The sequence below is a fragment of the Lingula anatina genome, chromosome 8, assembly GCF_051362555.1.
Source record: "Lingula anatina isolate TDL-2025a chromosome 8, LinAna3.0, whole genome shotgun sequence".
Taxonomy (NCBI): domain Eukaryota; kingdom Metazoa; phylum Brachiopoda; class Lingulata; order Lingulida; family Lingulidae; genus Lingula; species Lingula anatina.
In genome coordinates this window covers 6261847-6284814 of record NC_141774.1, presented here as the reverse complement: position 1 = coordinate 6284814, position 22968 = coordinate 6261847, and the positions used below count along the sequence as shown (strand labels likewise).

At 37.5% G+C, this 22968-nt stretch overlaps 1 protein-coding gene across 5 annotated transcripts in view; it reads right to left on the bottom strand.

The window, feature by feature from the left end:
- Nucleotides 1-22968, bottom strand: part of LOC106181472 (uncharacterized) — a 98099-nt gene that overhangs the window by 13797 nt on the left and 61334 nt on the right. Inside the window, exon 1 of one of the 5 annotated variants that reach the window (XM_013565855.3) lies at nucleotides 5736-6341. The exons of the other annotated variants lie outside the window; for them this stretch is intronic. Within the exon in view, the coding sequence (XP_013421309.2) occupies nucleotides 5736-5916 (181 nt within the window). The 5' untranslated portion in view covers nucleotides 5917-6341. Of the gene's footprint in view, nucleotides 1-5735; nucleotides 6342-22968 lie in introns of those variants that run through there. 5 annotated transcript variants of the gene reach the window in all.

The following is a 22968-nucleotide window of genomic DNA, read 5'->3' as shown; positions in this document are numbered from 1 at the left end:
AACATTTTCTTTACAATTGGGAATATGAATCGTAAAATTCTGTTCTCAGTTGGGGCAACAAATGTGTGCATGTTAATCAATAACGGTATGAATACATGTACTTGTTTGTTTGGACATTTGGGAAAAATGATGGCATTCTTTTCAGCATTAATTATTTTTTTTCAGTTTGTCTATGACTTATTCAATAATTTTTTTATAAAACAAAGTGTACTTGTCCAACTACCTAGGTGCTAAAATCAAGCATGCTTATAACTCATCATTCGTCTTTTAAAAACTTAAAACTATCAAAGAGGATACATGAATACTGTTACTAACAGGAAAATTTCTTTTACTTATTATACTTGGAAGAGATAATTCAGATTTTAAAGATCACAGGTAATCAATCCATCTATTGAATCTTAGCTTATCATGTGATTTAAAATTCAAATCAACGAAATTATGACTATAATACTTAGCGAGGCCTCTCTTGTCTGATACGCACTGCACTTTGGACCATTTTCAGTCCTCAATAATCATTGTCTGAATGCGCACCAATAGATATCATATCATGAACTTGAAATACAATTTCTGTTTCAGCAGGAATACGTGACGGCCATTTATCACTCCTCATTTTCATTTATTCCCCCAAAGTTTCTTTGTAGTCTCTCTTTTATTTTGTCAGACCGGGAAATCCCAAGATTAGTAGGTCAACTCCCATTAATCTACGTTATACGATACCATCTAATGTAGAAGATGAAAGCAGTCGGGATACAGTGACCAAAAATACATGGAGATAGATTAGGGCAGGAAAACAGAGGGAAAATTTTTTAAATATCACAACAAACGAGTCAGAGATTGCAGCAATTTCAATGGGGGAAGGGGGGGGGGTAAGATATCTGATAAAGTGAACCCTTTTACCTTGAACCTTAGTTGCCCGAACTTGAGAAATGGCACAGAGCCTATATATCATATTGTGATTCAAAGTATTTTTTTCTGGCCAAAAGGGTGGATCCTACAACCCCCCCCCCTCCTAAATCCCCATTGTCTATGGCCTTACTTATTCTTGCTCTAACTCCATTTCATCTTCCTCTCTCAACAAATACACCGACACTAACTGCTTGCACATGACATAAATATGCACATTTTCGGGAAATGCAGCCTGATAAGCACTGTTTTAAGGTTAACAGGGGACATAAAGAACAATTAGGCGAAAAGTGTGGTTTCCAAGATACGCCATTAGCAGCAGTCTCCGGGGTAACGACCCGGCGATAACGGCTTTTGTGACTTGTGTGGTAATGTCCATCTGTCTAGAGATGCCCTTCTGAGAAAAAGGAATCTATGAACATTATAGAGAGAATTCCTTTTTAATGTTTTGTTTACTTTTTTAAAGCTAGAATAACATGTAGCTGAACTTCCGAGACAAGTTTTAAAATTTAAAGCAAAGGTTATTAAATATTATTTAAGTAATATCCGTGGTTATTACATTTGATTGATAACCATGTAGTGATTCAAATTTTTTTTATGTCTGTCTGCCTGTCCGTCTGTCTGTCTGTCTGCCTGCCTGCCTGTCCGTCCGTCCGTCTGCCTGCCTGCCTGTCCGTCTGTCCATCTGTCTGTCTGCCTGTCCGTCTATCTATTTGTCTCTCTGATCTTTTGAGGTGGATCTTCAAAAAAAATAACTCAATAATCAAGGAAAGTTTTAATTGTCTTTTTTATCTGTCTGCGGCTTGCACAAAGTGCAAATGCCCTCTGAAGATCTGAGACAGACTTCCCATTCATATATTCAAACCTATTTCTGCGCTATCAGTTTCAATGCAGCGTAATAAACAAGGCATCATGGTACAAAAAAGCGATGATAAAAGTAATTTTGCACAACGCTCTTATGAAATATTCATTTTAGCTTCATTCTGAGTGATGTTTATGTTTTTTTTTTCCCCCCACTTACAAAGGCAAGCTTAAATGGTCCTTTGAATTTGCTATCAAATAGGACGTTTTGGTTTGTACTTGCAAATGTAATAAAGATTCTTCTGTCTCTCCATTTACAAGTAGAATTAACTGTCTTTTCCTTTGTATGCTTGTCTTTGCCTCTTTTCTTTAAACTGTCAGTCTATCTGTCTGTCTGTCTGTCTGTCTGTCTGTTAGGTTGTCCAGCTGACAGTTCTTCTGTCCACTTGTCCCTTTGTCTGTCCGTCCACGACTCTGATTCTTCCTGTCTGTCCGTCTGTCCAGGCCTCTGACCCTTCCTCTGTCTGACCATCCAAATGCCCACCTAAACCCAAGGGTGTCATTAGCCAATCACATGTAGCCTTACATCGTGAGCCATGACCATCAAGGCCAGATCGCCTGAGACCCTTGCATCTATTGATTTTTTGTGTCCTTGGTTAACTGCTGCCTAACGACTTAAAGATGATGATTTTATGATTTAACGTCTAGCCAGTGCGTGTTGTTAATGTTCCATTAGGTGCTGAAAAGGCTTAAAATGAGAGAGAGAGAGAGAGAGAGAGAGAGAGAGAGAGAGAGAGAGAGAGAGAGAGAGAGAGAGAGAGAGAGAGAGAGAGAGAGAGAGAGAGAGAGACTTTTATCAAAGAATTTCATCTGCTGTGTTATACACTGATGTAACTTCGAACTACCACTTAAAAAACTAAAAGAATATTTTGTACTTTAAGAAACAGACTAGTTCCCAAAATCAACAAAACATCAAAATGATTTAGGTGCTGTATTAGGCAATGAAATATTAGATTACACTGATGTCCTAAGATGAATTGGAGTGCAATCCAACCAATGAACCACTTCCTACACAACAGGGGGAAATTCTTTTGTATGGCAATTACCCAACACTTTCAAACACCATTCTTTTTCTACTGATTTACTCTTTCAAGATTATACTTTTCAAATACTATGATGTACCTTTGTCAACCTAGCCAACTACTTTTGCAAAAAATTTAATTTTTAATCAGGAAATTGAAAGAGTTAGTAAAAAAAATCCTTTAAGAGGAAAATCATTGATTAATGGTGTCCGAATTAACTGGGAAAATTCCGTACAAAAATGAAACTTGTTTTTTAAACAAGTGAAAACCACTTTTAATTTACAGCATATTGACCACAGCTTTAAAACCCTTCATTCTTTGTTCAGTGTTTACTATACACTTAATTACTTTTTTTTTTCTAAAAGCAATCGTCCCTAAGTATTTCCCACAAAATCTCTGTTGCGGGAGAAGCATCCAGGTGTCGTGTTTCATTTGTGGTCTACTCCATATTTTTGTGGTAACCCAGTTGTGTCAATTTCAAAGACCTTGTTATTTTTCTAGAAAAAATTAGGTTCAAAACAACCTGACCACAGAAATGTGTTTACTTCAAAAATTTTAAAAGAATTCAAGTGCTGTTTGCCTCAGGCGTGCAAAAATGGCGAGCGTGCAAGCACCCGTTTCTGAATCATGCATCACACGAGACATCTCGCCCTACCACCCGCAGTGCTGTTGCCTCTTATCACATAAACAACCATTCAGTCAATAAAATATCAAGATAATAAAATGTAAAAATCAAAATGCTTTACATTTGTAAGTCTAGAATAAAATAAATCATGATAGTAGCAATTACTGGTACAAGCTGTTTAACCTTGACCTTGTCTGAGAGGTAAAAAACAAAAAAAATCTCTCAGTGAAAAAAAAAGGGTCCTGGAGTTGTTGTGACTTAGTTGAAAAGTATCCATGGGCAATAAGACCAGCTGTCATGCCATCTATAAAAACCTGCGGTGTCACGTTATCTTCCAAACAAGCCATCATGACAACCAATCCCAGGCTTGGAGCCACCTCTACTGCCCTAATTCATTCGTAATTCTTTTTATCATTATCAAGTGTCATTTACCTACTCAAATTAACATCCAGCTGTTATTTAATTTTAGGGAAAATAAACAAACAAGCAAACTAACAAATAAACAAATAATTACAGGAAATAAAAATCTGTCTGATTTTTTTTTCTCTCTAGCAAAAAAGTTTTTCTTCGTTTTCTAGTCAATGCCGCTCAGGTAATATGCCATTCCCCCTTTGACCATCCCCTCTCCCCAAATCGAAGCTGGATCTTTTTAACTTAACAATATTCATGATTTTCTTTTTTTTTTTTTTTTTTTTAGGACAACATAATTCTCATGTCATCATTGCCCTGCAAAGTTTCACAGTCACTATGGCAGCATGGCAGTCACCTTGACCACATAACAGTTACCATGACAACATGGCTGTCACCATGACAACATAATATTCACCATGGCAGCATCACATAAAAAACCTTATTCTCTAACGTTACCTACATTAAACTGAAAGTTTCCCTGAAAAATGCCTGTTCCTGTAACAACACTCTTATAAATAACCCCTCAATTCCTATAATTCTCTCTATGAACTTTCTATACGGTCCGTTAATAAATATCATTATCTTGGCAAGCCTCTGCTGGATTGCTTTTATTGGCTCTTATGATATAATTCTCCATCAAATTCCCGTTTGTCTCAGATGAATTGCTCCCAGGCCCACCTGTGTTCCGATTATCGAAGCATTCCACTCTCTTTCGGTATGATATATGACCTGGTCGAAATAATTTGCTCTGGAACACGCCTAATACTAAACTTCTAATATTCAGTCGATATGATGTCACTAATAATAAAGGATTCCCAAACCAAGTTTTCAGCGGCGTTAAGTCCCCTGCTAATACTGGTTTCGACTAGACTTTCCCAAAGCTTTAAAATGGCATTTATTAGGATGGAATTTGTCCTGAAATTGTCCTTTATGGGCAACACTGTGGAAATATTGCATCTTAATTTTGTCGCCTTCTACGTAATTTGATGTATGCTATTCCTGTGTGTTATTAGGTCCAGATATCATGCACCCATCAAATGATCATTCACTTATTTTGAATAAGAGTTAAGACATAGAGAGTTATGGCACAAAAATACCAACCAATTGTTCAGTACAATGCAAATCAAATTTCCTATTAAAAAGTTTAAAAATGAAATTTCGTGATGCATTGGATGTTTCGTCAGTTTAAAAAAACCAAACTGAAGTCAAAAATTTGTTTGATCTATAAAAAATTAAGACTGAATTTAGCTTTTAAATATTTTGGGACAACCAGCCCAAGATGCCAAAACCAATTCAGTAGGTTTTTTTTATCAAAACTGGCTAAGAGAGCATTCAATGAATGTTATTGAGCCAATAAAGGATTTAGTGGTCTTCCTGTCATGTAGGTCCACAGGGGGCGTCTCGATAGTCCGAAGGTTCATTGGTCCGAAAAGTGGTAACATTTTCATCGATTTTTTAATCAAGGGTTCATTGGTCCGAAGGTTCTATAGTGAACATTCGGACCAATGAACCTTCGGACTATTGAACCTTCGGACTATCGCTACGGCCCCGGTCCACCATATTAGGTCTCGGCCTTGCTAGACCTCGGCTCTTCACTATGTGAATGCTCTCTTACATTGTACAAATCACTGAATCAGGTTTGTAGGCAGGGGCTTCAGAGGGAGGGGGGGGCATTAGTAGAAACAATCCTTTTGACCGAAAAAAGATTCTGCTCTTCATCAAAATTTCATCTAGGTTTTCTGAGCACACACAGGCTTTACCATAAAGAGTCTATTTTTCAGTAAAAAAAAATACCCCACCCCCTTTGAAACACCTGGCTACGAACCTGCCTTTCAGTTCAATATCACAAAATCTAAGTACCCCGAAACATTCTTCCCTTTTACCCAAAACTTTTCCCTCTCATAATATCCTACCTCTGTTAGGCAAAGCACTAGTGCTGCCCCCTTTTATGACCGCCAGGGGGCTCCACAGCTTGGTTTTGCTCTTCTGTTGATTGGGCATTAAATGGGATTTATGCCCTGCTGAAATGGGAGTTATGCACTGCTTGGGCTTGTGGCAGGTCTTACATAGGACTGCCAATGGTGAAAACAGCATGCTATCGTGAAAAAGTTTCTTTAAGTTCCGTTGTGATTTTCTGTCTCTTTCTTTCCTTTCATTGTACCAAAAGATATCAAATCATCTGTCTCTCATGTTTTTTTCAAATGCCTCTCAGGAACATTTATAGTGTTGTGCCCATTTTTGGGACAAAGAAACCAGTCAAACCGTCCAATTTCTTATTTTCCTCCTTTTTTAATTAAAAGAGGAATGCATGAAATATATTCCAGTGAAAAGCTTAAAAGTATCCGCCTGAAGTTTCTCATTCCTGAAATCAATCAATTTTTCTTTTCTTTCTCCATTTTTGACAAGAGATATGAGTTACAAGTAAATATCTCAGCAAACATTCTGTAATATCTTGGCTACATCCCGTTTTCACCAATAGTCACAAAAGTAAAATGTTAACAACAGTGAAAAACTTCCTCCTTCCATTTGTCAAGTCATTTGTCTAGTATATCTTGTTACATAGTCCTTCTATTGCGTCCTCTTTTCCAGCGGAATCGTAAAAAGACACGCGTTCTTCGTCACTTTAGCCATTCTCCTGGTTATAGATGAAACTAAGACTGCCAACAGTTAAAATCCCCTGTGCCAAGACCAAAATAAATACTCAGCTTCACGAGCACTCAGATAAATTATTTTCTCTATCATGTTACCAGTCCTATTTATCTTTTTGAGCACTTCATCACTTTGGCTTTGCAGTTCTTTATTCCACTGGCTTTGAAAAAACAACTTAGACTGTCTTGCTCTTTAGAGAAAAAAGATCAGGTCAGGTTCTCTAAGGCACTTCCTTCCACATGATTCGGAAATAATTTCATTAACTGCACGTATTCCTATTAAAACAGATATGTAGAGCAAATTCAATTTGTATTGTCCTTCATCTTCATGTAAGCAAAAAATTTCAGAACTGCAATTTCAAAACTGCCTCACTTTTTATACTAAGAAAATTGATCTGTATTATATAGTTCTTTTTTTGCTGTGAAAAGAGCTGTTTCTGTCATCCAGCTTAATTGACTGGCAAAAAAAATTATACTGGTATATCAACAAACAAGTCGTCCCTGATGTGTGCGTGATAGTAAACTAAGTGAACATGTACAATGTATGTCTTTCAGACGGTAATTCAGAAACCCAATCTCGACACTTAACAGGATTATTTCAGCAGACATATTACAAAACAAATTGCTTCTTACACAACAATTTGCACTATAATTCATACCCGTGTAGTCTCCCAGTCTCCCATTCATTATAGTGCCAGCTATTACTAATATTTATGCATTTATAGGATTATATACAGTTTCTGACACAGAGTCCATTTTCTAGTTTATCGAGTTCCAATAGCACTTGCAACTTCATTGAGCTAAATCAGTTTATGTGAAACAAAATGCAAACTTGGATAACATCGTTACTGTTTCCAGGAAGCAAACTGGGCCTTCATTGCTTTTCCATTATTGCATTACATCTTGCAGAGACTCTGGACTGTATTTCTACTTTTAACTGAATTTCATCTTCTGTCATAGCTAAAATTTATGTCTGCAAAGCAGTCAACTGGGACGATGCTGTAACTGCTAAGGGCAACGCTCTCATATATCTTGTCACAATAAAGACTATGGTCTCCCTATAAATGTAAAAAAACATTCGGAAAATCTCACAGATGTCATCTCAGGTGTTTTCCAGTCTAAAAACTGTAGTTAAAAGCATCCGCAGTCAGTTGTATTACTAGATGTTCTCCATTCCGTAATTGTTCACCTGCCTCCCCGCCATGACAAAAGAATACTTACTGGATTCAGCTCCAACAATAACTCAATTTTTATGGCAAATTGGCTTGAGTTTGCAAACTATCTTTCTCCAGAGAGTCCTTGATTTAGAAGCCTTATATTGGTCAACCTCCCATGATGATAAAAACAACCCTTCTTTGGGGGCTTAGTGTACATTGTACTTCTGCAGCAGCAACAACAAATAACAGTAACAGCAGCCTTCTAACAAGAGCCACCTGTGATATAACTGTTACTTTGGCAAATTGGTTCCAGATAATGAAATCACCATACACCGGGATAGTTCTTGATTTAGTTGTCTATGTTAAGCTTCCTTCGCAATGCCCTCATCTATCTTAGTGTGTGCAAAATAGCTTGGCTTTGTCTGGCGTTTCCAACTTCTTTTTTTTTACATAGATGTATATACATCCACAAATAATGTATGTGTGTTAATAATATATACTGGCGCAAGGTCTTTTATCACTACAACGCAAAATATCTATCACGTTATAGACAGATAGTCAGGTTGACTTGACCATGCAGCTTCTGTATGGTAAAAACTCACATATTTCCAATACCTAAAAGGTAAAAATAGGTAAGGATTGGGGCCATAGCCTGAAATCTGTGTAATACGAGATCAGACAGTTTTATTGTTTATGTCAAGGTATCACGACAAATTTGTTCAATCGTAAAACAATCTCAATTCTATCGTAAGGATACTTCTTCAACTATTACGTCTACTAGGTGGTAACGCTATCTGTCCATTATTATAAATGTTTTCTCTTTGATATGCAAGCAATAATATGTAGATGTAACGCAGCAGTATCACAAGTTACTGTATATTATGTGTATGTTTGTGTGTGCTTGTGTATGTGTGTAAGTGTGTGTGTGTGTGTGTGTGTATGTGTGTGTATGCATGCGTTATGTGTGGGTTATGTATATATGCGTGTGCTATGTGTGTAGGTGTGTGTGTGTGCATGCGTGTGTTATGTGTGTGTGTGTATGAGTGTATTGTGTATGTGTTTGTTAGGTGTATATGCATATGTGAAAAGATGAAGATTTATTTAGCCAATGAATAAATACTATCAGAAATATGTGTTAATGCATTTCAATTTGATGAGCTGATCTAAAGGATTTTTCTGTAAAAGCATTGCAAATTAATGAACCAAAAGGCTTCTACCAACCATCTCTCTTCAGCAATTAACTTCTAAATTATACCCATTTAGACATCAAAAATCCAAGATTGATCTTTTTCAATCAACACCTCCCTTTGAGATGCGTTACATCTATTTCCTGGTTGCTTAATGAAATATACATAAATTTCCTGGATGCACTCCTGTTCTCGAGTTGGCAAAACATTATCAAAACCAACTGCTCTCGCAGAATTAGACACAATCTTTGTTCACAGATTTTGTTTCATTGGCCATCCTTTTATTTCAACCTCGCAACTAGTCTGTTGTTTAAAATCTCTGGTTAACTTAATGCCATTGCCTTTGAAGATCATGTTGGCAAATGAAAAACTAAACAGATCAAACTCTTTGAAGTATTTTTAAAATTAACGCTACATTGCTTTTGTCGTTTTGTCTCCTATGGGATCTCCTACACTCCAAGTTTGCCCAAAATAATTTCCACTGGTGTGCAGAAAGCTCAAAATGGTCACTGCATCTATAACCATTGTGGTAAAGGTTAAGTCTCACAGCTGGATATCTTCAATATACAAAAACTTTACGATTTATGCCTGGTCCTTAAGGATTTCTACAATTTATGACTGGTTTTTACAGATCACTTCAATTTATGTCTGGTCCTCATGGATCTGTTCGATTTATGACCAGTTTTTACAGATTTCTTTAATTTATGCTTGGTCCTTAAGGATTTCTTCAATTTATGACTGGTCCTTAAGAATCTCTTCAATTTATGCCTGGTCCTTATGGATTTCTTCAATTTATGACTGGTCTTCACAGATCTTTTCTATTTATGCCTGGTTCTTAAGAATCTCTTCAATTTATGCCTGGTTTTTACAGTTCTCTTTAATTTATGCCTAGTCTTTATGGGCCTGTTCAATCCTAAAAGGATCTCGCCTCCCTTGGGAATGGACAACCCAACCAGTGGCATATATATATAGTCACTTGGAATTATCATTCACAATTACCAGTGTAACCACGACCATCAACTTGTTATCGCCAACCACGGAACATCTTTAGTCGTAATATTTCTCATGTAAGGTGTCTTCATTTTCTTTTTGGCAGTTGTTCACAATTACTGTTATTTCCTTTCAGTTCTGTCATCAGAAAGAGTGATACCCATCAAGTAATGACTTCGACCGAAATAAGATCCCCTGTTTAAGTTGCCAGGTCATTTGAAGACTATGTAACATGGGGTAAGTTTGTTCTAAAAAAACTACCGTTTCAATATCAAATTTCCCCAAATATTCTCACACATTACATACAGAGCTGTTTTGCAATTAACAGCTTGTCTCTCTAATGAATTCGATCTTTCATTTCTTTTTATCCCAAAGAAAGAATTCTCGACTCTTTCTCCAAAATTACCAGTTGGCTGTCTTCAGAGACATCTCTCTGACTTTGCACAGACATAAAATTAAAAATGTCTATCTTAAGTGTAATGAAATAATAAAATAAAAAAACTAACTTGAATACTATTTTTAACTGCCAGTACATGTGCCAACAACAGTTTCTGTCTTCCTTGTGACTTCCCTTTTTTTTTATCTCACACTAAGATCTCAATTTTTCAAATCATTGTTACAAATTAAAAGAAAAAAAAAATTCTTCCACATTATTCAGAACTATCAATATCCATGCCGTAACCAACTTCTCCCTCTCTTTTCACCGACTTCTCTCCTTCCTTCATATCTTACAGCAAGATCTCTCAACTTCTCAACTCCTTGACACAAAGAAAATTGAAAAAAAAAAAATTCCTCACACATTCTTCAGAGCTGTCAATACAACCAGTAATCAACTTCTCTTCCCTTAATCACTTCTCCCCTTCCTTTTTTTTTACAGCCAAATCCCCTGCTTCCTTGTCAGCTTTTTCAAGATTACCGCGCTACTGCCATCTGCGCCTCATCCACTGGGGCTTCTGTGGTTCAGAGGTTCTGAATGACTTTCAACTCTTTGACCTCGCTAATATTTTTCCTTGTCCTGACAATAGGACACGGCTTAGGGCTACAGGCTGTGTCCCGCTGAGAGTGTCTGGGTTGTTGCCCTCTTGGCTCATTAACCAGAGGTAATAGAATAAAGAAGGGAAGGTGTAATTGCTATGATCGTGTTTCCGGCAAGGTATTTCTTTCTCATTTTCTTCTTTCTCTCTCTCTCTCTCTCACACACACACACACACACACACACACACACACACACACACACACACACACACACACACCATTTTGCTAGCTTATTTAGTTCCAAATAGAATGTCAGCAACATCACTCTCTCTCTCTCACTCTCTCTCTCTCTGGCAATCAAACTTCAGGCTTGTCCCTAACAGTTCAGGTCCTTAACAGGTCTTGTAAAAACAATCCCCACTGTCTGACTGCCAGTGGTTCTATCACACTGTGCCCATGATTAAATTCTGCACTTGGATCTCTTGTCCCAGGAAAGGCCTTAGAAAAAAAGTCTTCCTTATTTATTTCCCCACTTGCCCACCTGCCGTAAGTGGTTCGATTTCACTGTTCCATTTGTATTTTCAATTGTGTGTAACTGATCGAGAAGAGATTAAAAAATCTAGCAGTCTGGCAGCTGCCGGTTTAATTTCACTGTGCCTTCCTTTAAACTTGTGTATTGAAATCACGCTGAAAACTGACGCCAATATTCACACCATTTCAGTGCTGGTACCTTTTGAAACTAAATCCCACGTATTTGATTTCCATTTTTCCAGGAATGATATAAAAACTGTTCTCCCTTTTTTACAGCTTGAGGAAATAGCGCTCCAAGGCAAGAGACATAAACTCTCATGCAGCCATCATCCTTCGTGATAGCCATACGGATGGCCGCACCGATGACCATTGGTGACCCCATCAGGTGAAACTCATTTAAGCTCATCACTGCATGGTCCATGGCTTCTCAGAAAAAGAGAACTTTTCCCAGAAACGTGTCTTCACGCCTGTGCTCTTGCCTTACATGAACTCTGTCAAAAGGAACGGGCGATGAGATGCAAGTGAATCCAATTCCATTAAACCTGCATGTGTAATTTCACTTAGCTCAACTAATTTTTTTTTCATACTCACATCTGTTCAGACTAGGACTGTTTCGGATCGAAAATAGGACAAAACTTGTGTCATCAGATGATCAGGTTACAGACAGAGTGTACAGCATCAAATGATGATTAGTTTTGAATAGACAGCACATCCAATCTCGGTGTCATTTTACTTATGATAAATTGCATGCTTTCACATTGCCTTCCTATGTGAATTGACATTAATACGGTGAATCAATAATATAATCAGGGGCAGTTACTCAGAAAAACTTTGGACCGAAAATCAGGTAAACTTTGAAACCAAAGCACCGAAAAACAAGCCAAAAAGCCGTAAATTACCACTTTTACCAATTTGCTCATCTGAAAGCATATGTCAGTCCGTTTTTTTTTTTTTCAGTCTCAATTTGGTCTTGTCTGAACAAACCTTGACTCATCCTACAGATGTACTACACTGCATTATAACTAAGGGCTTTCAGATTTTTCAGACTCCCAGTGCGATCCAAACCTTCTACGATGTTTCATTCGAAGGTTTCATCTTAGTTTTCTATCAAAATCCATCACAAATGGGTTTCTCTAGGAGTTATCCAGGCAATTTTTTTTCTCTGTCTTTGAGAGATAATTGTTTCACTTGATACAGAGACTACGTTGACTTCAGACCCGGAGATCAATCTTCACGCAGCTAGTCAATTGAACATCCCGATTCTAATACAGGAATACACTGGGCTCTACAATTTGATTTTCGATCTCAGTGACACTTTGATGAATAAAATTCCTTATTGATCAACCTACACCTTTGCATTCCTACGAATAATAAACAGTGCTTCTGGAAATGACATTTTCTTTGGAAACCTGCGTAAAAAAAAAACATTCTCTATTACGCAAAAGTTCCGGAGGCCACACGCTACCTTTTCCATTCACCAGTTAATTGCATCTCTGGCTCGAAGCAATCCTATTAAACATCACATTATACACTATACACATCCCTATACTATACATAGTAATGCTGCATAGCCTCTTTGCCATTCATAATTCTGAAACATTAACTGTCTCGTATCTGGAAACTTCAGTGTCTGGGTCCCTTCAATTCCTGCGGTACCATCGACTAATAATGAGTGTTTGCCCTGGGGGTCCGCCAGTGTAAAATCACTATCGTAATCCAGTGAAGCACTCTGTTAGCTGCATTAATGCAAATCCAAGTTACAATAAGAGCGCATTCTCAACGAATTAAGCCAGGCTTTACAAAGCCGGTGACCTAAAAATGGCGGACGTACATGAAAGAAAAACCGCCTAATCTTTTAATAGTCTCTCCGCCTCCCCACACGTCGTCCCTGCGGGGTACAGTAATTAAATCTCGGCTCCGTTCGCCATGCGGAAGCTACCTGAGAAATATTAAGTGCGCATGCTCATCAGTTAAACTCGTGGTGAAGAAAGCATGGCGGCTGAAGGCGATCGAAGGAAAAAAGCTCTTCTCTTCTATTATCTTTGAAAACAGAGACGAAAAAGGAATAATTTGGCCCGTAGAGCAGCAATGAATCGACTATCTACGGAGATAATATCACCAGAGATATTCACGGAAATATTAATGTTCGGAGCCGAGATTTAATTACTGTACCCCGCAGGGACGACGTGTGGGGAGGCGTGTGAGAGGCGGAGAGACTATTAAAAGATTAGGCGGTTTTTCTTTCATGTACGTCCGCCATTTTTAGGTCACCGGCTTTGTAAAGCCTGGCTTAATTCGTTGAGAATGCGCTCTAAGTCATTAACCTCTTCAAGAAATAGCTCAACTCAAAGGTATTGTCACCCCAATTATAAACAATGGCTACTCAGACACCAGTACAAAAGTCCCATTGGTGTCTTTTCTATCAGGGTGTCTTAATTTCAGGTAGACGCTGAAAATTTTTGGAGTGGTAGTAACTCTCAATTTAAGCCACTACCCCTCTGTCCATGCAGAGCACCAGAAAGTTACACTGCTTCGGTGTCTTAATCAAGGTGTCTTAATTCCAGACAATGAAATTTTTGGAGTGGTAATATCTCTCAATTTTAGCTGCAGCTGTTCCTTCCATGCATAGTATCAGAAAGTTACGCTGTTTGGTTCCTTCTCACACTCAGGTCCAATACAGGAAGGAAACTTAAAATCAATCCTAGTTATGAACATTGACAATGTCGATCCCTTCACGGTGTTCCCGTAATCACCAATTTGTTGTCCTGGCTTTCATCACTTCCTGGCGTGAACCAACGATCCGTGATAATAACAACAATGTTTAGCTTACAGGAGTACAATGACAACTACCCCAGTCGACTGACTTCCCTAGAAAAATCTCCTTTTGATGACATCATTATCTGATATAATAGGCTTACGGCCCATCAATAAATACCCATTGTTTGATCATTGCCATTGTCCTGCCTTCTTTATGGTTCGGGATAATCTAAACTGCAGAATATTGCATATTGCGCTGTTTTGTTTTGCTAATGACGTTTTTGATGCTGGTGCCGTTAGCCGCTAATGGGTCCTTCTACTGAATATTTTAAATACCAGTATTGAACAGCGTAAGGTAGAGTGATATTTCTGTTTTCTTTTTTTAAACCTTGTGCTCTTGGAAAGTCTTGGGTAGAATCCACAAATATGACTGGCTGGAATGTTCAGATAATGATGCACTTGTTCTTTTTTTTCTTCTATCTTGGCTTTAATATTCCTCCCACAATTTGTGTTATTGCCAAAAGCATTAAGGCATAACACTACTGTCAGAACTGCAAGGCATAACACTACTGTCAGAACTGCAAGGCATAACACTACTGTCAGAACTGCAGTTTGGCCTATTCTTCAGTTTACAGTTAATTTCTGTTGCATACCAGCGAGTTTTACTAGACAGTTCAGAAACCCTCTGTTAGCCATAATTGTCATTCCCTTTCTTTTAATGATAAAATCATTATAAAAAAATCTTGTTATAGACCTCCAGTTGTTCAGTTTTTCAGCTCATTCCTTTTACATACCAAAGATTTTTACACTTAATAGTCTTGAATCACCCTGCTGTTCGTTAAGACAACTTGTCATAGATTTACAGTAATACAGTTTACGTCTAATTTCTTCCTCATACTAACTCTAATCCTTGTAATAACCCAATAGCGGCTGGTACTTGGCAGTTCTGCAATGCTATACATATTTTGATGCCAATTGGAATCAATTTCTCTCATCAATGTCGATTGCAATCCGATAATCTGGCAGTTGCACAGCGTGTCATCTTGGCGTTCATTACCCTAAGCTAATCCCTTCCTTTGGAACAATCCAGATACAGGTTTGAAAACATTCAATAAGAATTATAGTCTTCAATGGTAGTTTTCTCTATTATCTAAAATGCTTGGTTGGAATTCGAGAATAATGGATTAATCTTCCAGAAAGATGACATGCTAAGTGGGCTGGATCTGAGGATTATCTAAGGCAAGTTCACATTATTCATATCTAAATTGGTTCAAAATCAACTTTCAAGACACAATAAAAACCCAGGCAAGAGTTAAAAGCAATTTTAACGACAGTTGTGGAACTCGGCACATAATCCATGCAATTCAAGTTCAATTATAATTCCAATAACCACTATCAACGCTGAGCATAGATCAATGAGATCGTATCACAAGTGATCCGAGCAAGCACACTGTGAATGTGTCCTTGGATGCACTCGACCTCAGCTACTTCAGCTAATTACCTATCAAGATGATGAAGATGCAGGGTGCAGAATCATGGCCGCCTGTCGACTAGAGGCTATTTGCTCAAGAACTGGCGGCAAGCGATAGAAAACAGGTCGCTGACCCGACCAGGGAAGGGCTGTATCAGATATTAGATCGATTAACTTAAAGAGTGCAGGTTTTTTTATTAAGATAACAGGTCAGTTTCAGGATATCATACACCAAAAAAATTCCAAGAAGCACATGTCTCCGTCTGATAAGATTTGTATGTCAAAGATCTGTGTCGATTTTTGAAATAGATATTTTCATCTTATTTCTTTGACGTCTTGTCATCAATCACATCAAAAAATTGCCTTGGGCCTGTAATTCACTGACGAGCTATGGTTGTTTCATAAACTGGTCCAAACATAAAAACCAATTTTTTTCTCTGCTTTCACAAGATAAACCTGATTCAGTAGTAGTCCAATTTAAATAGAAATATTGTTCCCCATTTACAACATGGGAGGCATGGCCATTGTTTCAGACCACTATCACTTAATTCATGTGGACTAGTGCCACAATAAATTCATCTCAAACTGAAGTAGACCTCATTTTGGGTCTAAAACTTTAGACTGACTAGCTATAGGGCTATAGTCATTTTGTGCAACCCACCATATGAACTGAGAACAATACTTCTCTTGCAAGTATGCGATGTATCTTCATGTTAAAAGAATACACCAGTACATTCTTAATCTTGTCCTTCATGTTTCCTGGTCCTCGTATCGTTAATCTGAACTCGGATATAAATAACATATCAGTTAACATATCAGTTCATTCTTGATCTTGTCTTCGATATTTCCTGGTCCTCTTATAATTAATGTGTAACTCCAATATCCTAACTCAAAGCAGATAATTCTATTATTTCGATTTTCTAGTCAAAGAAATGTGACGGTGGCACTGTGATTACCTGGAATTCCTACTTCCTCACTCTTTCCAGTATTCTACTTTTACCAAGATTAAATTTTTTAATTACTCACAATTATAAGATACTTACTGACATAACAGTATAACTGCAGATTCAAAAGTTTTGAAAAGTTAAAGGGATAATAACTCTTCGTTTCGGCCAAAAAATGAATTTTCCTGGAGTAAACAACAATTTTCCCATACTTACCAATGGTTAATGAATCCATTTTTACATTCAAAGTTAGTCCCTGGTTTTTTTCTAAAAAGTTTGCTTTTTTGTTAAAATCTCTTAAGAGATTTTAACAGAGTATAGCCATCAATGGAGGTCACGTGGTCTAAAGACAAGCTCAGATATCAGAAAAAATAGCTATAACTGCCGTTTTTGTGGTAAAACAGAATATATTATATTTCTATGAGTTATTCACAATGTTTTCATTGTGAAATATAGATCTCATACGAAGAGTTATTATCCCTTTAATGGACTTAAGATCATGTCACATAGCACATTGTTCTGAATGTCTCAAAAAGAAGAAAAAAAGTCACCCATTTCTCATTAAGTTGAAATGCACTCATTATACCCAGCACTAGGAAAGTATACAACCTACTCTAATGAATAAATATCAATTTCCTCTGTTTCTCATTACTAAATAATTATTTGCGACCAGGATAATTAGTAAAAGCACTCAAATGCCACCAAGATCAATAGAACGAACATGGCAGAAATACCTTCCTCGAATTAATTTTTTTATTTGTTGGTACTTGTAATCCAATAATTTGGCAAGTCACAATCAGTTTAATGAGTTGGCCGTTATACTACTCTTACGTTCCAAGGAACTGCTACTGTGCACTCTAACAACCTCTGACTAAATTTTGCGCAGGTGTACCATAAAAATCCGACTCCCCTGAAAGGCGACTCCCCAGTCAGACTTTCATTATGAAAATCTGACTCCCCAGTCAAAATCTCATATTAAAATTTGACTTCCCCCATGAAATTTTAACACCCAACCCCTACCCATACATAAAACTTCATAAATCTTATTTCATTTGAGTATATGACTTTTATCTTGGCACTTTTTGTTAGTTTGCAGGTGAGGGTCAGGGTCAGGGTCAGAGTTAGCCCCTTTGGTAGTCAAGATTTCATGGAGGGGGGGAGTGTCAGATTTTCATTATGAAATTTCAACTCTGGGAGTCAGATTTTCATGTTACCACAGCTTTCCTTTGCCCACAGGAATTCACTTAATACCGGACATTCTGGACAACATGCTTGAAAACCTTTTATCCACTTCAGCTAATCCCCCAATCAGCCAAATACCTCTAGCTAAACAGCATTATCTCTCCTCAGCGATCAAATTAACTTTTTTTTTAATTCAGTTCTCGCGGAACTATTTGGCATCTCTCTCTCTCCATTGTCTACTAACCCAAAGACAAAGTTAACAGGCTCTAGGCAAATATAACCAGTAAGACTGCATTCCCACATATTTTTAGATCGATCTATCCCGGTGGGGAGTCTCACTAGATTACTGTCAGATTAGCCGGCTTAAATGTCTGTCCCGCCTACTAAAAGCTGTAAGGGGGTAATTAACTTTCGTGCACGCTCGGCTGACAGCAAATTAACGTGAACCCTGGGCCAGGGAGAATTAGGCTGATCCAGATGGATCGATCTAAATCTGTGGGAACACAGTTTAAGTTTGAAAACTCTGCTTTGTTGTTCATTCATTAAATTATCTATGGACCAAGCCTAATTACATCTTCCAAGATCAATACTCTCCTATGGCTGCCTTGGATGAATATCGTATCATTCTCTATGGAGCTATAAACAATGTGATTAAGAGAAGATTCGCAGGTGTTATGGAAGAGAAGTGAACGGGCGACTGCCATTTTGCAGGCTTCGGAAATGCATCATCTTCCACTATCTTCTGGAAGAGGTCAAAATTATCCTAGATTCTGTCGACAGGCTTCCATTACGTAACTTGACAGTCTATTAGTACATTACAATTTGGAAGTCTGTTAGAGAAAAAATGATTGGATCTGCTCGATTCTGTAAAAGAAGCACGCATGAATCCCCAACAGCATTTCCACCATTTCCTGGCTCACAACGCAAAAGAGCCTCCTAGACACGATTTACGTTGCTGTCCACAAAAGAAATCAGTTGCAGAACGAACTTAATTTCTTGTAGACGCACAAAAAGTCAGTTTCAGAATGAAAAGTAGACAGACGAAGTCAAAAGTACTACGCACCTTTCACACAAAGAGATTATTGGAACAAAAAACCCATTTAACAGGCATGAAACCGCTCGGGAATGCTTTTCAATTGAACATGTTGTACTGTCATCCAGTTCCATCAATATTGTGCCATAAATTGTCCATTTCACATTAAAAAAAAGAAAACAGAAAATGCAAAGCCAAATGACTAGCTCAAAGTCTGCTGAGAATAGAACATTTCACTGATGGTTTTGAACTGTGGCAAAAGTCACTGTGTACTTTCTGCCCAAATCATCCTCCAAGTGAAGTTCAGAAAAAAACTGCTGCTGTTACACATTAGCCATTTCATTAACACATACAACATCCATTGTGGGATCTTTGAACGTGAATAGTTACCAACAGCATCACGTCTTTCATGGCCACTCTGGAGATAAACACGGCCACTCTGGGGACTTGGAAAACGAGTAAAAGTATACTCAGAGCAAGATGACTGGCTTTTACTGGTTGTTTTGGATAAGGGCAGTAATAACCTGTGAGTCACTGGCCTTTGAGTAGAGGCAGTTTCAGATGAATGATCTTTCTTTTTTTAATCATACTTTGTAATTCTTTTTAAAATTAGACTCAAAATATACCAATAGGCAGTTTCAGACAAATGGTTCATTGTTTTTTTTTTTTTTTTTACAGACTCAGAATACAAACAGTACTCGCAATACAGTTCCAGATGAATAGTTCCTTTTTTTCCATCATGCTCAAGTGGAAGCTACAATATTATCCAAATGATTCACAAATCCTGTGAGTTATACAGCAAATTATAAGCCATTGATCTAATGTGTCCTTAATGCACCGGATTCGCTTCAGACCCATAACTGAACTGATTGGATTTCTTCACAAGAGGGTGATGACTAGACATGGTCACTCTAAAGGCACTGAGTCACTCATCTACATCACTCACCTTTGGTGAAATAGTTTTTTTTTGCATTCGTCTCTTGTGTAATGATGGCAAAAATAGTAAACTGTTTTTGAGGAGATTTTAATGTGTTTTCCCTGCGTGTGAGTCATGATGTTTCGATCCTTCGTCAAAGGGACGCAATCACGTGATATCCGCATAGTTATGTCCCTAAACTATGTTTAATCAAATTATGTTTAGTGATTAAATTAAACCACGGAGCAGAGTTGCAGAAACTGTCAGAGAGAGAGATCGAGAGAGGTGGGAAAGAGAAGTAGTAGTCAGAATCATTCACAGTCATTATTACTTCTCCTATTTGCCAAATGATGAGAAACTTCACCTACAGCAAGGGTAGAGAGTAAATACAGTAGCACCAATTTCTCCTTTTTTCAACGTCACATTTGTATTACATGCATATGTTCTGCAAATTAATAATTATGATAAAAAATAATGATCTCTACATACATACTGTAACTGACTACCTTATTGGCTTTTAGTGAGAACAATAATATAACTGCAGAGTACAAGATAGCATCCAAAGATGAGAAAAAAAATTGCCTAAGTACTGTAAAACTTTCTCAAGAGATACTGATTGTAAGTGAAACTAAATACCTTTTTCCCTAACACAATATTACAGACATTTCCTTTTTTATTCTCCACACTGCAATCTATCAAACCCCAAAGCACAGATGCTTTTAAAAATGCATGTAATTTGTTCATTTATCTAATCCCAACAGAGTAAATCGGCTTTCAAGAATTCATGTAGTATTGTGTAGTGGCTATCAGTACATCAGCACTATCTGTTAACAGTTGTTGAGTTTTTACTAAGTGCATACAAGTACGCATTCTTCACAGAACAGACTGTGCTACCTGTAGGCATTAATTCACGTGAACGCATTTCAAGCAAATTCAGAAACAAAAGTACTGTAGCATGTTTTTACTTGATTTAAAGACAAGTCTTCACAGTCTACACTGAAAAAAATTTTCACCATAGGCTGTATTCCCAGAGCTTTTAGATCGATCTATCCCCGCAGGAAGTCTCACTAGATTACTGTCAGATAATTCACTTAAATGTCCGTCCCACCTACTACAAGCTGTAAGGGGGTAATTAACTTTCGTGTCCTCTCGGCTGACAGCTATTTAGCATGAACCCCCAGGGAGTTAGGTCGATCTAAATTAGATCGATCTAATCTCTGGAAATGGGGTCATAGATGTCGTCACATGCCTTAATTGTGCCAAAGTGGAAGAATATAAAAAAGCCCTTTTGGGTGTGAATGTGCTGATGAAACTTGTGCCAAGAAAGACTTAGATATAATGGTAGAACTAATCAACTTAGCTTTACATTGTGCCAAAATTTAAAGGTACATACGAACCGAGCATCGGTGGAGCGTGGATTCCCAGTAACACATGTAAACCACCTCTACTAGATTCTTATATGACTCAAATAAATTTGACATGCCAAGGGATAAACTGAATAGATCACTCGATCAGCCATAAAAGACCTTTAGACTGCTCCTTTCTTTAAATTTATGGTTGTAAATTTAACCTACATTCGTGACCTACTTTCCTGCCCCATTGACATACAGCTTAGAATGCCAGCAGAAAAATCTGTTCAAACATCATTTTCGGGTAAAATTAAACAATGCCTTTTGGTAATTCTCTTAGTTATACTACTTGAAACTATATGCTGGCATTTGGTTGGTTTTTGTGACAAAAAATTGACTTTGTATGTATCTTTAAGACCGGATGATTCAGCAGTGCTTTTTTACCAATTAGAAACAAATAATTCCACTACAGTACTTATTCTATTTAGGACTAATTTCACTGTATTTCTATATCATTTAAGACCAAATGATTCTGCTGCACTTCAGTTGTTTCATATATATATATATATATATATATAATCACATTTTTAGTAGTTGTCTAAATTTAGTTTTTTTTTATTCCACATATATGGTAGATGTACATACTTCAATCAGACCTAATTCTTGGTATATGGTCAATATTAGCAGGACATAACGCAAAAATAATGTGTGCAGTGGCACCTCGTCATCAAATCCCGTGCACTGAGTAATAGAATCTCGTGCACCGTGTCATCAAATCCCGTGCACCATTATGGTCTTCCCACATCAAGGGAATTACATCACAAAAATTCACCACATGATGAAAACCAAGTATATAGATCATTCATTTCAAACCACACATTGACAGTTACCCATCACCCAAACCACAGGGCACCATAATTTCCTTAAAGCACCTAACCCCTATCTAATTAGCATTGGTATTCAATTAGTTAATTGTGAGGTTATCTGAGACAGAAGTCTCTCTGGAGAAGGTGCTGCTACTGATAATGCTCCCTTTTCGTGTCTGTTTTAATCAATCAATATCTTGGAGGACTTACATAACAACAATCGAAGTCGTCTTTGCGCCTGAGAAGTTTCCATTAACACCTGAAGTTGCCAAGATTCCTAGACACCAACCAAATAACAAAACTTGGATATCAAAACAATATCAAGACAGGATTTTATATGTGAAGAAATAAAAGCTTTATAGGTGGGGTAAATAAATCCTTGGTTTCAGGGGTCAGTGGAAACCTCCCCTCCATATTATCAGCATGCCTCTGTTGTTTTCAGTGACCCTTAAAACAAGGTGGGGGAATACCTTTTTTTAATTCATGAAAACCAGGAATCAACATGGTAACAACCAAAACCAGGAATCAACATGGTAACAACCAAAACCAGGAATCAACATGGTAACAACCAAAACCAGGAATCAACATGGTAACAACCAAAACCAGGAATCAACATGGTAACAACCAAAACCAGGAATCAACATGGCAACAACCATAGTAGCATGTGTGTGTATGTGTATGTGTGTGTGTGTACTTGTGTGCGAGCGTGCGAAGACTTTTGCCCCAGATGTAGGCCAAGTTCTCCCTCATATCAAAGATCTTGAAAAAAATCTAGAAATTCTCAAAAGCTCATTTGAGCATTCTCCACATCATGATGAATTAAACTTCAAGAAAACGAGAAAATAACCTGACTGGGATTCCAAAACAAAGTAACTTGGATCAATTCAATGGGGGAATATCCGACTCATTTAACTGCAACCTCCGATTAAAAAGTTGTTAAGGCATAAATCAGTTTTTAATCACGTCACGAGATGTTCCACCTACAGTAATCATTTAAATTTTTATCAGGATTTGATATTCACTGAAGTAGCCTGGTCGCAGGAACTTTTATCCCATTTTATTTGTTATAAATAGTATGTTGAACTTCTTTGACTAAGCTTTTGGATAGCTAATATCAGATAGCCAGCTCCGTTAAGTCAA